This window comes from Phragmites australis, chromosome 3 (assembly GCF_958298935.1).
Source record: "Phragmites australis chromosome 3, lpPhrAust1.1, whole genome shotgun sequence".
In the NCBI taxonomy this organism is placed as follows: Eukaryota; Viridiplantae; Streptophyta; class Magnoliopsida; order Poales; family Poaceae; genus Phragmites; species Phragmites australis.
The window spans coordinates 1,369,251-1,384,379 of record NC_084923.1 but is presented as its reverse complement, the minus strand read 5'-3'; the positions used below and the strand labels follow the sequence as shown (position 1 = coordinate 1,384,379).

General features: G+C 46.3%; 3 protein-coding genes across 5 annotated transcripts; 2 read left to right on the top strand and 1 right to left on the bottom strand.

Annotated features, from left to right (window-relative positions):
• Positions 1-1,120: 1,120 nt before the first annotated feature.
• LOC133911441 (endoribonuclease Dicer homolog 1) lies at positions 1,121-12,415 on the top strand. Of its 3 annotated transcripts, none has more exons than XM_062353683.1 (20): positions 1,121-1,432; positions 1,638-2,624; positions 2,709-2,822; positions 4,754-4,964; positions 5,130-5,524; positions 5,606-5,828; positions 6,013-6,185; positions 6,287-6,409; positions 6,857-7,017; positions 7,097-7,330; positions 7,413-7,563; positions 7,662-7,841; positions 7,979-8,140; positions 8,211-8,306; positions 8,392-9,014; positions 9,140-9,240; positions 9,452-9,651; positions 10,213-11,124; positions 11,266-11,430; positions 11,526-12,415. In XM_062353683.1, the coding sequence occupies exons 2-20, from the start codon at positions 1,653-1,655 to the stop codon at positions 12,087-12,089; spliced, it is 5,760 nt and encodes a 1,919-aa protein (XP_062209667.1). In that variant the 5' UTR covers positions 1,121-1,432; positions 1,638-1,652; the 3' UTR covers positions 12,090-12,415. The 3 variants fall into 3 exon arrangements, with proteins under 3 accessions (XP_062209667.1, XP_062209665.1, XP_062209666.1); XM_062353681.1 differs by having other exon boundaries at positions 1,121-1,513; XM_062353682.1 differs by having other exon boundaries at positions 1,121-1,557.
• A 150-nt stretch (positions 12,416-12,565) lies between these two features.
• LOC133911443 (nascent polypeptide-associated complex subunit alpha-like protein 1) lies at positions 12,566-13,854 on the bottom strand. Its single transcript, XM_062353684.1, has 3 exons — positions 13,541-13,854; positions 13,219-13,352; positions 12,566-13,095 (listed from the first exon to the last, which is right to left on the bottom strand). The coding sequence occupies exons 1-3, from the start codon at positions 13,731-13,733 to the stop codon at positions 12,757-12,759; spliced, it is 666 nt and encodes a 221-aa protein (XP_062209668.1). The 5' UTR covers positions 13,734-13,854; the 3' UTR covers positions 12,566-12,756.
• Positions 13,855-14,368: 514 nt separating this feature from the next.
• LOC133912455 (peroxidase 5-like) lies at positions 14,369-14,798 on the top strand. The gene is made up of 2 exons (XM_062355189.1): positions 14,369-14,552; positions 14,641-14,798. Exons 1-2 carry the CDS (start codon positions 14,369-14,371, stop codon positions 14,796-14,798), a joined length of 342 nt encoding a protein of 113 aa, XP_062211173.1.
• The last annotated feature ends 331 nt before the right edge of the window (positions 14,799-15,129 follow it).

Here is a 15,129-nt window from a genome sequence, read left to right as displayed (position 1 = left end):
CAGTAAATACAATCAATCAAATATACTTTTTTTTTTAAATATTTCTACACATTTACTGGATCAAAATAAAAGAGATCCGAGGAACAAAACACATCAGGCATGTTTGGATCTCTTACCTAACAAGGTATGTGTTTGTCAGCATAAAAGCTTGTTTTTTTAAGGCAAACTTACTTGCTAAAGCAAGAAAATCCTTGTCGAAACAGGAGAGCCGATTCAACTCTCCCACTCGGGCGAAGAGAGCACGAGTAAGGCTATCTCCAACGGAAGCTGCAAAATCTAGAAATCCAGTGATACAGTGATTTACGGGCTACTGTAGCATATGTTTTCATCTCCAACAGAAGCGGCATCTGTCCTAACAAGGATACGGCCGGACCAACACAGGGAAACAGGAGAAGCAAATATACGGACTACTGTAGTGATTCTCAACACTGTTCCCTGAGTATACCTATGAGTTTGAGGAGAGGAGGATAGTAAGGAAATGTAGTAAATATAGTAGTTGTTGGAGATAAAAAAATAAGAAATATCCTAATAGTATTAGAGAACACTATAATAATATTATAAAGAATAAATTTTTAAGTATATATTGGAGATACGTAATTGCTCCTGAGCTTACGAACTGGTTTTGCTGAGTAAGGTTAGGAAATTGCACTCTGTTCTACAAGCAAGTTCCCGAAGGTTAATGCCGAGATAGCCAAAGCCCCACCGATCGCACGGATCATAACTGCCGGCTCGGACGGGCACTGACACCGTGCCCGCCGTACGAAGCCGGCCACTCCGCTCGTGCCTGCCCAGGGGCGCCGCCCTGACACAAGGACTCGTTCACACAGACAGGTCCGCCTCGGCACTCGCGGCTCACGCCAGCCATGGTCGGTCCATGTCCATCCCCCCACCCCCGCACGCTGCAGTTGGGCCCGGCACGTCATTCCCGCACGGCAAGTAACAAACGCCCCAGTCCAAGGGCAGTTGGACCCGTACCGCACGCGCCCTGCTGCCCGCCCATGCGCCGCGCCGATCCCGCCCGCGCTCGCGATCGGCCCTAGGCCCGGTCCACCGCCGCACCCGTGGCCCGCACGTCGGTGGGAGACGATGCGAGACTAGCGACTGCTCTCATGGGGGCGCCCATTGGTCGGGTTCCCGTGTGCTGCTGCATCCGCCCGTCTCCTCGCTCTCTTCTCCATCTCTTTCGTCGAGTCTCTCTCTCGGCTGGCCTCGCCCTCAATCAGAGCTGGGAGAGCACGCGAGGGAGGAGAGAGAGGGATCAGAGCGAGAGAGTGAAGAGAAAGAGTAGCGTTGATACACCGTCGAATCGAATCGAGCCCGGACCCCATCCCCTCCGCGCCGCCATATCGGAATCGGAACCCAGCATCGCCATCCCCCTCCCCTTTCCGCTCCATTCCATCCCCCAGCACCTCGCCTCGCGCTTGCGTGATTCGTACGGTTTATCACCGCCTCTTTCTCTTCCACTCTCTCTCCCGCTTCGCCCGCCGCCGCGCCGCACCATTGACGGCCCCAAGTAGTAGCGACATTCGTCTTCGCCTCTTCCTCAGATTTTTATTCGTATTCTTCTCCTCCTGCTGCTGATTGATTAGTGGAAGAGTAGTTGCCTGTAACTATCGTTGTTGGTGCTGTGGTTGCAGCTGCTCCGCCGGGAGATGGCGGGAGGAGGCGGTGATGGTGGCGGTGGTGAGCACGCAGCGGCGGCGTACTGGTACGACGCGTGCGAGGACGGCACCTCGCTGCTCTGCGGCATCGACTTCGCCGCGTCCGCTGACTTCGACCCGGGCCTCATACCCGCGATCGACTGCGGCGCGGACGACGGTTTCGTCGCTGAGATCGATCGGATACTCGAGAGCATTAACGCCGAGAGCGTCCCCGCGCTGCCGCCTGCGCCTGCGCCTGCAGCTCCGCCGCAGTTGCAGGAGGCCGCTGCGGCTGCGGTCAACAATGCCGTGGCGGTGGTGGACGCGGGGCAGAGGAGCCAGGGCGTGGAGGTGAGGAAGGAGCCGAGGAGGGAGTCGCCAGTCGCCGCGGCCAATGGCGGCGGCGGCGGTGGGGAGTGGAGGGACGGGAAGCGTCAGCGTCTCACTGCAGGTGGTGTCGGGGGACCACGCCACGACTGGCGGCGGCGTCCGATGCCGCCGCCGCCGCCTCCCTCGCGTGGGTGGGAGGACCGGCGTGGGAGGCGGGAGTACGAGAGGCCTCGCAAACGCGACCGCGACAGTCACTCGGGCCGTGATCACCATCGGCGCGAGACCCGGGGATTCTGGGAGCGTGACCGCGGCGGCAAGATGGTGTTCCGCCATGGTTTATGGGAGGCTGATATGGACCGCCAGGGGAAGCGTGCCAGGACGCAGGATGGAGGAGCTGTAGAGAATAAGGCGGAGGCGGATAGGACGGGATCCTCGCAGAAGGAGAAGCCTGCCACTGAGGAGCAGGCGAGACAGTACCAACTCGAGGTGCTTGAGCAAGCAAAGAGCAGGAACACAATTGCCTTCCTCGAAACTGGAGCAGGGAAGACTCTGATTGCTGTGCTGCTCATCAAAAGTGTGTGTGACAAAATGGTCAAGGATAACAAGAAAATGCTTGCTATTTTCTTGGTGCCTAAGGTGCCCCTTGTGTATCAGGTACATAAAAAAGAGTGAGCCTTCAGTAGTTATGGTTGCAAAGATTTGTTGATACAAATATAATTTATCTTGGTGGAATCACAGCAAGCTGAAGTGATACGCGAGAGGACTGGCTATCGGGTTGGGCATTATTGCGGGGAGATGGGGCAGGATTTCTGGGATGCTAGAAAGTGGCAGCGTGAGTTTGAGTCAAAACAGGTAAATTCCTTTGCATGCCGTTCTTTACTTTCAGTCTGTTGTCATAACTGCTCAAAGAAAAAAACAACTATGGAAATGTCGTATACAATGTCTCATGCATGGCCCGGTTAAGCCGTTGTTACCAAACTTAGGAAGATTATAGTGTTTCACTAAGTTGCCCTTTTAACTGGTTGGTAGCGAAGGCAATTGCAGGGGAAGTCCCACTATCTCTGTACATATTATAAATTATAATAATACGATCTTGCACTAGATGTAGTTTTCTTTCGTGCTAATGCGTTGGCAATTTTTACATTATGTTTTCTCAAACAAACTCTTTTTCTATTAAAATAATGCACATATGCCATCTGACAGCTATAGTTCTCGTACTAATTCAATAAATATTAGAATTTGGATACTATACCTCAAAATTTCAGTCCTTCAGATTTTATGTAGTGAGTATAGACTATAGTCCTACCAGCTGTTTTTCAGTTTTTTTTTTCTGTATTTTTAAGAAATTAAAGCAGGTTTCCTCTAAGGCAATCATGTAGATGTATTTGATATAATTTACTAGTTATGATATCTTCTGTAAGAAAATTGTAGATGATGATTTATACATACATCATCTTTTTGTCAAAGCATTTATAGTTTGTGATCAATATCGTTCATAAGTGTAGCCATGCATGAAAGAATAGCAAATGGTTGTTTCTTAACAACTTGGAAACAGAAACTTATAGTGAAGTTGCGATAATAATTAAAGAAACCATTTTAGGGCATGTTCTTGCTGCCCGTGTGGCGAGGGGCACATTATGGTAATTTTTTCATACCTAATAGGAATTCTCATGGTTTTTGAACGAAATATGTAATCCGATTAACTATGAGTCTTTTTTCCTTGCGCCTAGCATGTTCTAACATGGTTAAAATCTCTTGACTTATTTTAGCTGGTAACTGGAAATTGTTTCAGTACTATTTCATACAGATAGTAAAATTCAAAAATTTCTTTGCTCAAGGTTAGATTTAGGGTAAGAAGGCTTGTTATCTGCTTCTAGTTGTATCATTAATTAAGAGGATCCTCACCATTATAAATATAGGTTGGCTGAACCCTCGGGTGTATGAGATGCTTCAGATCTTTTCCCCTTTTATGTCAACTAATTATTGGATTCATAGAAAATTTCCGTTTCCGTAACTTAAGGATTATAGTATGATTTTCTAGCTCTTGAAGTCACTGTTTTTAAAGCGTCGCACTCTGGGAAGGCGACAAGGCGCTCTGGGAGTCTTGGGTGTCGCCGACGCCTTGCCAGAAGTAGTGAGAGGGAAGGAGGGAGAGGAGTGAAAGAGTGGTGGTGGTGGTGGTGGAGGAAAGTGCAGTGGCGGCGGCGGAGGAGGAGAAGGGGCGGCGGCGGCGGAAGAGGGGGCTGCGACAGTGGAGGAGAGGGGGCGACGCCAGTGGAGCGGGGGTGACGACGGCAGCAGAGGTGAGATGAAATCAGAGGAGGCGGCAGCGGCGGCGGCAGAAGTGAGAGGAGATTGGGAGAGCCAGCAAGGTGAGAGGAGATGAGGTGTTGCCATTTCTAGGGTTTGTGCCTCTACTATTGGGCTGATCGGGCTGATCTACTTGAATTTTTTTCCTTATTAGTCTGGCTGGCCCACAGAGTACCGTTCTCCTCTTCTTCCTTCTCTGCATGTTTCTTTTTCTCCTCCCTGCTGCTGTTTCTTAGGATGTGAATGGCGTCGCCTAGGCGTTGGGAAGGGGAGGGGGGGGGGGGTTGCCACACATTCGCATTACCGCTTCAAAAACATTGCTCGAAATAATGAGGTCCTTTAGTTTGACCAGTTGCTTTTACATAATAATATAAGATGTATCGTATAGCAAGTCAGTAGTCCGGTTGTCCTTTTCATGCTATTGTTTCAATATGATGTTTGTTATTTCTATTACTTATCCATGTTTCATGCAGGTACTAGTTATGACAGCTCAAATTTTGTTGAACATCCTCAGGCACAGTATTATTAAAATGGATTCAATACATCTTTTAATTTTAGATGAGTGCCATCATGCAGTGAAAAAGCACCCATATTCTCTAGTGATGTCAGAATTTTATCACACAACTCCAAAGGATAAGAGGCCAGCTGTTTTTGGCATGACAGCTTCACCTGTTAACTTGAAGGGTATGACTCTGCTCCATGCATCCTTTTTTTTTTGACGCAAATGCTCAGTGTATCCTTGTTATTCCATGTTCACTTGTCAATTCCTGTCTCATGGTTAGATTGACTGCTTTGCTTTCTATTACGTGTATGTTTTTCTGATGCTCCTTTATACTATTATCTGGATAGGAGTGACAAGTCAAGAGGATTGTGCTATCAAGATACGAAATCTTGAGAGCAAACTTGATTCAGTGGTATGTACTATCAAAGATCGAAAAGAGCTTGAGAAACATGTCCCCATGCCTTTGGAAGTCATTGTCCAATATGACAAAGCAGCCACTCTTTGGTCCTTGCATGAACAAATCAAACAAATGGAGGCAGCAGTTGAAGAAGCTGCACTTTCTAGTTCTAAAAGAACTAAGTGGCAGTTCATGGGGGCTAGGGATGCTGGGTCTAGAGATGAGCTACGCCTTGTCTATGGTGTTTCTGAGCGTACAGAAAGTGACGGTGCAGCTAATTTGATCCAGAAGTTGAGGGCTATAAATTATGCTTTAGGTGAACTAGGACAGTGGTGTGCTTATAAGGTATTGTCTTTACATTTAACAGTGCACTAGTGCCTAGCCAACTGTCATTTGTTTCTAACCGCTTTTTTTACCTGATTTCAGGTTGCACAATCATTCTTGACAGCATTACAGAATGATGAAAGAGCTAACTATCAGATTGATATCAAGTTTCAAGAGTCACATTTGAAGAAGGTTGTTGATTTGTTACACTGCCAGTTGAGTGAAGGGCCTGCAATAAGAAGTGAGAGCAATGATGTCGAAATGCATAATGCTGAAAACCACAAGCCAAATGAACTTGAGGAGGGGGAACTGCCCGATAGTCATGGTATTAACGGTCTTTTGTTTTGTGAAATGTGACATGACATCATCGTTTTGTTTTCATTCTTAACTTTTTCCTTATAAATTTGCTTACTTTCTTCATTCAATCATTTAATATGTATATTTCTTTACTTTTTATCCATTATCTGACTCAATCCTCAGTCACTTCTAATGCTGTCTTTTTCCACCAGCCGTTTCTGTAGGTGAACATGTAGATGAAGTCATTGGTGCTGCAGTGGCAGATGGGAAAGTTACTCCTAGGGTGCAGTCTTTAATCAAAATACTTCTCAAGTATCAGCATACTGAGGATTTTCGTGCTATCATCTTTGTGGAGCGAGTGGTTACAGCATTAGTTCTTCCTAAGGTGTGGACTATGTTGTTCTTTTTTCCATATACGTAAATCTATTGCTTGGTTCTGAGTCGTTTATGAATTCTCTGATTTGTTTTCCTTTTGTGAAATCATAGGTTTTTGCCGAGCTTCCATCATTAGGCTTTATCCGATGTGCGAGCTTGATAGGTCATAACAATAATCAAGAGATGCGGTCATGCCAAATGCAGGATACAATTGCGAAATTTCGTGATGGCCGTGTATGTTTCTATTCATGGCATAATTCTACCTAATTTTCAACTGAGAGCACCTATCTGTTGTAGGTTCAATGCTAGCTTTGCTAGCTAGGCTTAATTATGTGCAATCCTATGCAATCAGATTTGCAAAATTTTGTGATGGCCATGTATGTTTCTACTCATAACATAATTGTATATTTCTATTTACAAATACTTTTACATATATATCATATCCTGTTTTTGGCTCTCATTGGGTTTCATCTCTAGCCTACCCCAACTTGCTTGGGACTAAAGGCTTATTTAAATTTTTTCATGGAATCTACCTATCTGCTGCTGGTCCAATGGTAACTAGGTTTAACTATGTGCAATGCTTATGCAGTTGCATTTTAGAGAAATGTATTAGAGCTGATTTGTGCTTCTAATACTTCATACTTTATCTGCTATCAAAATCATTCTGTTATTGGCTTGCAGGTTACACTGTTAGTTGCAACTAGTGTTGCAGAGGAAGGGCTTGATATTCGACAGTGCAATGTTGTCATTCGCTTTGACCTTGCAAAGACTGTCTTGGCTTACATACAGTCTAGGGGTCGTGCGAGAAAGCCTGGATCTGACTACATATTGATGCTTGAAAGGTACTTGTGTGTCACCTAAATGATTAAGACAGTTGAAATATGCTCAATTTAAATCCATCTTATAAAATAATCACACCAGGGGCAATTTGTCACATGAAGCTTTCTTGAGGAATGCTCGAAATAGTGAGGAGACGCTGAGAAAAGAGGCTATCGAAAGAACTGATCTCAGTCATCTTGATGGTACTTCTATGTTGAGCCCTGTTGATACATCACCTGATTCTATGTATCAGGTCGAATCAACAGGTGCAGTTGTAAGTTTGAACTCTGCAGTTGGACTCATACATTTTTACTGTTCGCAGCTTCCGAGCGACAGGTACATACCTTCTGATTCTTGTTGTATGCTAGCTCATTTGATTATAAAAGTCACAGGTTCATCCTTAGTTTCCTACTCCTAGATACTCAATTCTTCGTCCGGAATTCATTATGCAAAAGCATGACAAGCCAGGGGGTTCAACGGAATATTCTTGCAAGCTTCAACTCCCTTGTAATGCTCCATTTGAGAAGCTTGAAGGTCCTATATGCAGCTCAATACGTCTGGCGCAACAAGTAATGCCAGTTCTATTGGATTGGATTATTAAGTTCAGTTATGTGACCTACATTTTGTCCATCACTAACTTGAATCATGTTTGGTTCTTTTTGAACAGGCTGTTTGTTTAGCTGCTTGTAAGAAGCTACATGAGATGGGTGCCTTCACAGATATGCTTTTACCTGATAGAGGAAGTGGGGAAGGAGAAAAGACTGAACAGAATGACAAAGGTGACCCACTCCCTGGAACAGCACGCCATAGAGAGTTCTATCCTGAAGGTGTTGCTGAAATTCTGCGGGTGAGTGTTTGCTTTATCACTCATCTCTGAGCTTGAACGAAAAACTGGTCTTAATGGTGCATTGCACTTTTCGGCACTACTTGTGGTTTATGAGTAGTGTCTTGCATTCTCATTTCAATGGACTTTGTCTATCACAGGGAGAATGGATTTTATCTGGAAGAGATGGTTGCCAAAGCTCTCAATTTATTAAGTTATATATGTATTCTGTGAACTGTGTAAACATTGGGAGTTCAAAGGACCCTTTTGTTACACAACTTTCAAATTTTGCTCTTATTTTTGGCAATGAGCTGGATGCAGAGGTAAATTTATCATCTGGGTTATGCAACTTGACAAACGAATGTTATAGTCTCTAATGTTTTGATTTTTCAGGTTTTATCGACGACGATGGATCTCTTTGTTGCTAGGACGATGATGACAAAGGCATCTCTCGTGTTCCGTGGACCAATTGAAATTACAGAAAGTCAGGTTGATCTGCTTAGCATGTGAAGAATCAGCATTCATTTCCATGGTTTTACATTAATATAGCTAATACCTGCTTTTGTAATTCCAGCTGGTCCTACTGAAGAGCTTTCATGTTAGGCTCATGAGCATAGTACTTGATGTTGATGTCGATCCCTCAACTACACCTTGGGATCCAGCAAAGGCATACCTCTTTGTTCCTGTTGGGGCTGAGAAGTGTATGGATGCTTTAAGAGAGATTGATTGGACCTTAGTTAATAGCATTGTGAACTCTGATGCCTGGAACAACCCTCTTCAGAGGGCACGCCCAGATGTCTATCTAGGCACCAATGAAAGGTCACTTGGTGGAGATAGAAGGGAATATGGGTTCGCGAAATTGCGTCATGGAACTGCTTTTGGACAGAAGGTTCATCCTACTTATGGTATTAGAGGAGCCATTGCTGAATTTGATGTTGTCAAAGCATCTGGATTAGTTCCTGCTCGTGACAGAGGTCATTTTAATGATTATCAAAACCAAGGCAAGTTGTTCATGGCAGATTCATGTTGGGATGCTAAAGATCTTGCTGGAATGGTTGTAACTGCTGCCCACTCAGGAAAGAGGTTCTATGTGGACAGCATTTGCTATAACATGGATGCGGAAAATTCGTTCCCCAGGAAGGAGGGCTATTTGGGTCCATTGGAGTACAGCTCGTATGCTGATTACTACAAGCAGAAGTAAGATATCGTCTCGTTGAATGCTGAAAACAGAGTACCTTCCCAGTTCTGATTGTTCTGCCTTATTTACTTTTCTGGCTAAACAGCTTTATAGCAGCACATTGTGATTCTTTGTATTTTTGTAGGTATGGTGTGGAGTTAATTTATAAGAAACAACCTCTCATACGGGCACGTGGTGTTTCATATTGCAAAAATCTACTTTCTCCTAGATTTGAGCATTCAGAAGGTAAAGCTATATATTTTCTTTTTGCAATATTTCATTTAGTTTTTTTTTTGCCCTATCTTATTCTTCACTGAAGTATTGGTCCTTCAGCCCCATCCAGGATATTCCCAATGATCTCTGGAATTAATTTAACAAAGAAATGTTAACTTAGTGCTTAATACAACTATAAATAGGAAACTCTTGTATGATGCAATGTATGCTACTGTTGTTGCAGCTAGAGATGGCGAGTTCTCGGAGAACCTTGACAAAACATACTATGTATATTTACCTCCTGAACTGTGCCTTGTGCATCCCCTTCCTGGATCACTGGTCCGTGGAGCTCAGAGGTTACCCTCAATAATGAGAAGGGTGGAGAGCATGCTTCTTGCAATTCAGTTGAAGGACACAATTGGTTATCCTGTTCCCGCAACAAAGGTACACATGCACAACTCAAACCTGCAATTTTCAGGGGAAACATAATATCCATGTTATAGTTTTTTTTTCTAATAAATGAGACACACTCTATCCTTAATATAATACACAACTACCTTCTAGCGAGATGCCAAATGCTACATGAAATCCATGTGGAGTGGTATAATGCACCTCTACTTGTGGCTTCTAGCCTTGGTGATTCCTGGCTGTTAGCAAACAAAAAAAAGGGTCAAGTAAACCAGGATATAGTCAATTCACATGCTATTAATGATAGTTTTGGAGATGACACGAGGCTTTATATGCAGAGGAGTAAATTTAAGGTTCTTATCTTTCCAAAAGATTATTCTAGGGGTACCGCAGGTCATGAATAACATGTGCCTGTTGATTTTGGCATCCCCCTCCCCCTATTTGGCCTTTTTCCTGGCTTATGGAAAAATTTACGAACAGAACATAAACCTGTTGTTCCTATTCTCTTGGACTCATTGTGCAAGTGCTAAATGGTTTTCTGAAATAAACTAGAGATTGTGCACACTGATTAATAGCATTTTTTGTGGCTCATGGCAGATATTAGAAGCCTTGACTGCTGCATCATGCCAGGAGACATTCTGCTATGAAAGAGCAGAGCTGCTGGGTGATGCATACCTGAAATGGGTTGTGAGTAGATTCCTTTTCCTAAAATATCCTCAAAAGCATGAGGGACAGCTTACAAGGATGCGACAGCAGATGGTTAGTAACATGATTCTGTACCAATATGCTCTGAATAAAAGCCTCCAATCTTACATCCAAGCAGATCGGTTTGCTCCATCAAGATGGGCAGCTCCAGGAGTGTTACCTGTATTTGATGAAGAAACCAGAGATTCTGAACCATCCATCTTTGATGAGGAATCAGCTCCTTGTAGTGAATTACAAAAAGATTCATATGATGACTACGCAGGTAGCATCCAAGAAGAGGGTGAAATTGAGGGAGATTCGAGCTGCTATCGAGTTCTATCAAGCAAAACTTTAGCAGATGTTGTGGAAGCACTTATTGGTGTCTATTATGTAGGAGGAGGGAAAATTGCTGCAAACCATCTGATGAAGTGGATTGGGATTCATGCAGAGCTGGATCCTCAAGAGATCCCTCCTTCGAAGCCATATAACATACCTGAGAGCATAATAAAAAGCATCAATTTTGACACATTGGAAGGTGCATTGGGTATCAAATTTAAGACTAAAGGCTTACTTGTTGAGGCCATAACACATGCATCAAGGCCATCATCTGGTGTTTCCTGTTACCAGCGTTTGGAGTTTGTTGGTGATGCTGTCTTGGATCATCTCATTACTAAGCACTTATTTTTTACATATACCGACCTACCACCTGGTAGCCTGACTGACTTGAGAGCTGCAGCTGTTAATAATGAGAACTTTGCAAGGGTTGCAGTTAAGCATAAGCTGCATGTACATCTTCGCCATGGATCATCTGCATTGGAGACACAGGTAAGGCATTCATTACCTATGCAGTAGTGAACCCATTGTTGTGTGTCCATATGATCTAATGGTTGGACTGGAGTTCTGTTGTCTGGAACTTCTTTCCATTTTCTGGAATCAATGCTGACTATTTCTTTCAATCCTCTTAAGATTCGAGAGTTTGTAAAGGATGTCCAGGAGGAGCTTTTGAAACCAGGATTCAATTCTTTTGGGCTCGGGGATTGTAAGGCTCCTAAGGTTTTAGGTGATATTGTTGAGTCTATTGCTGGTGCGATATTCCTGGATAGCGGGTACGATACCTCCACAGTCTGGAAGGTAATCTTTCTGGACCCTTTGAGGCGAAATTCTGTTCATCCTCATTCGTGTGCTCAACTTTTCTTTGGTATTAAAACTGTACTTTTTTATGCCAGGCTTTCCAGCCTCTCCTTGATCCCATGGTAACACCGGACACCCTTCCGATGCACCCTGTAAGGGAGCTCCAAGAGCGCTGCCAGCAGCAAGCTGAAGGCTTAGAATACAAAGCATCCAGAACTGGCAATATAGCTACTGTTGAAGTCTTTGTTGATGGCATTCAAATTGGTGTAGCTCAGAACCCACAGAAGAAGATGGCACAGAAGTTGGCTGCGAGGAATGCACTTGTTGTCTTGAAGGAGAAGGAAACAGCAGCAAAGAAAGATGTCGAAAATGATGGTGAGAAGAAAAACGGTTCTCAGCTGTTCACTAGGCAGACCCTGAACGACATTTGCTTAAGAAGACAATGGCCAATGCCACAATACAGGTGCGTAAACGAGGGCGGTCCCGCCCATGCTAAAAGATTTGTTTATGCGGTGAGGGTGAACACATCGGGCCGTGGATGGACTGACGAGTGCATTGGAGAGCCAATGCCGAGTGTGAAGAAGGCTAAGGACTCTGCTGCCATTCTTCTCCTTGAGCTTTTGAATCGAAATTACCCGGACAAGCCTGACGGCAAATAGTGTTAGTTGATGTTCTTCGTGGCAGTAGTGGTGGTGTGGAGGCATTCAGCATTCTTATACCCATTCAGTGCTTTTCAACTCTGTCAAATATAAACATAAACAGAGCTGAGGAGTGAGAATAGAGGATTATTTCGTTGAGGCCGCTGGTTATTATTAGTTATTTACTGGTGAGGGCGTCATAAATAGAGAGTCGCAAATTGCAATAGAAGAAAATATAGGTTGATACAGGAGGCCTCGTATTCGGTTGTATGACGTGTAAACTGAACGGTGCATTGATCCAATAAACTTCTCATGATATATGATAGTGGAATCAAATATTTTTGTCATGATTTTTTTGTCCTCCTATGGATTCAGTGCTTGCAGCATCCTACATACTCAAAACTGTCATCACTGCGCTGACGTCTGCATAGAATGGCCATGCTACCTGGTAAGCGAAGTAAATCTTTCAGCTCCATTTTGAGACTCAGCCACGAAGATACTGAAATGGGACTTCGATTAACAACTTAAAGATGACATTAATCTGAAAAGTGACATGACGTTCATGAGGTGAACAAACAGAACATCTTATGCAAATCCCCAAAAATGAACAACGACACTACAACGTGAGGCATGATTCCCCAAGGTGTTTCTGACGACGAAGCAACCAGAAGCGAAGGGCGTATTGTTATCAAGCAGTGAGCTCCATGATGGCGCTGACGATGTCGCCGTCGTGCGCCTTGAGCGCCTTGACGGCCTTGGCCCGCGACACGCTGGCCTGCGTCATGACGAGGTCGATGTCGCGGGGCTCTATCCCGGCCTCGTCGACCTCCTCCTCCTCGTCGGCCGGTGCGGCCGCGGCCGCGTCCTGCTTGGCCATCACCTTGCTGAGGTCCTGCATCCTGAACTGCTGCGCGGCCTGAGCCTGCAGCTGGGAGCTCAGGTCCTCGATCTTTGCCTCTCCGAATATGACGTACGTCTCCGACGTCGGGCTCTTGAATACGTCAGGTTTTGACACCACGAACAGTATCTGAAGCAAATAGGCATCATGTTAAGACAAATGCTAGCTTCTGTAACATGACTTTGGCTGACAGTAAGGACTGAGAATCGCACCAAGAAATTAAGAAGAATTTTTTTCTTTCTTCTGACTTACGTTCTTGGCTCTTTTGATGGTTATCCTGCTGACGCCGGTGACGGGTTTCATTCCGAGCTTCATCATGGCCTTGCGGCTCTTCTTCTCGCTCCGGCTCTGCTTGGAGCCCTCGTTTGCCCCTGCACCTAGCTCACCTACACGGTCACAGACGCTGCAAGTCAGACACCCCGAACGTAAATCTATTGCAGCACCACAAGGAGCTACTCAAGCACCGAAACCTTCTCGCTGTTACGATATTGCTGTTATCACCAGAAGATAAGAGAAGCAGTTTCTTCTTGGTGAAGACCAAGATACAAGAGCCATGAAGACACGTGTTACTCACCTTCATCAGCGTCATCGTCTTCGTCCTCGTCCTCATCCTCCTCCTCCTCGTCCTCATCTTCCTTGACGTCCTCGATGACCGGCGCCTCGTCCTCCGCCTGCTGCTCCGCCTTGGGCGCCGCCTCCTCGCTCTCCACGGGCGCCGCCGCCTCACTGTTCTCCACCTCCACCGCCGGCACTTGCTCGTTAACCATGTTGGTTAGGTCTCGGCTGAGTGAGCACAGGTTACAGTGGCGCAGCGGACTTGCGGTGCTCGTGCACGAGGACGAACAGTGGTGACATCAGGATAAGGGGAGACCGAGGGCGCGTCCGCAGGCCTTATCTATCCTCAACCGTGTCGCTCAGCTGGGCCTATTCAGCCGTGTTGGCCTCTCCCTCTCAGTGTTGGATTTGCGGACGGTGGAAGTGGCCCGAACGTCGATTGGGGGTTCTCGTCGATGGTCTGCTCCGTGTTGGGTTCTGCACTACTACTTTCTGCTGCCTGCTCTCGAGAAAACCGTTGCTTCCTGACGTGTCTGGTGCTCGCAATTATATGAGCGTCAAAATTAGTTGCAAGACAGCGACGATAGCCACCCGGTCATCTCCATTACCTGCTCGTGCTATCTCTCACCAAACTGTATACTGAAGTGGCGCACTACAGAGTGTAGTGAAACCAAACCATCCGTTGATGCGTGTGTGAAACCAAACCATCCGTCCATGCGCCCTAAATCCTAATTTTCTATGGTCACTCGCCTACGCCGCCAGGGACAGCGTTGCGATGGTAAAACATACATCGGTTTTCTGCAGAGACATGAAAGCATAATAACGATTGTACGTCGTTGACTGTGGCATGCATGGATGCACAGAGCGGCGGGCCGCGGTACGACGTGCCGGGAGGGCGGGGAGACGGCACGGTGTCGATGAACGTCGGAGATGGCCGACAACATCCCCGCGCTCGACCTTCACCCTGGACCAGCTCACCCAGAACTTCGCGGCCAAGGGCCTCACCCAGGAAGAAATAGTCACGCTATCAGGTACGTAACTACGTACGCGTGCATATTGCATGCCACGTTCACGTACGGAAACATCCTTGCTCCCGTGCATGACGCGTATTCATGCCAGGCGCGCACACCATCGGGCGGGCGCACTGCACGGCGTTCAGCGACCGGCTGTACAACTTCAGCGCGACGGGCGCGCCGGACCCGAGCCTGGACCCCGCGTTCCTGGCGCAGCTGCAGCGCGCGCGCCCTTCTGCCAACGGCGGCGTGTGCCGGCGTTGACCCGGGCCTCGTGCTGCCCATGGAGCCGCGCACGCCCTACGTCCTCGGCACGCTCTACTACTGGGCCGTCCGCCGCAACAGCGGCCTCTTCGCGTCCGATCAGGCGCTGCTGTCCAGCGCGCCCGCCGCCGCCCAGGTCAGTCAGAGCGCATACGGCGCATACCCGTGGAAGCTCAAGTTCGCCGCCGCCATGGTCAAGATGGGGCAGGTCCAGGCGCTCATCCGGCAGCAGCGGCCAGATCATGTCCAAGTGCAGCGCCGTCAACTGAATGAGCATTCGTTCATTCCTTTGATTTTCATCGTACTACTCTGTTGCTTGTGGAAATAATTT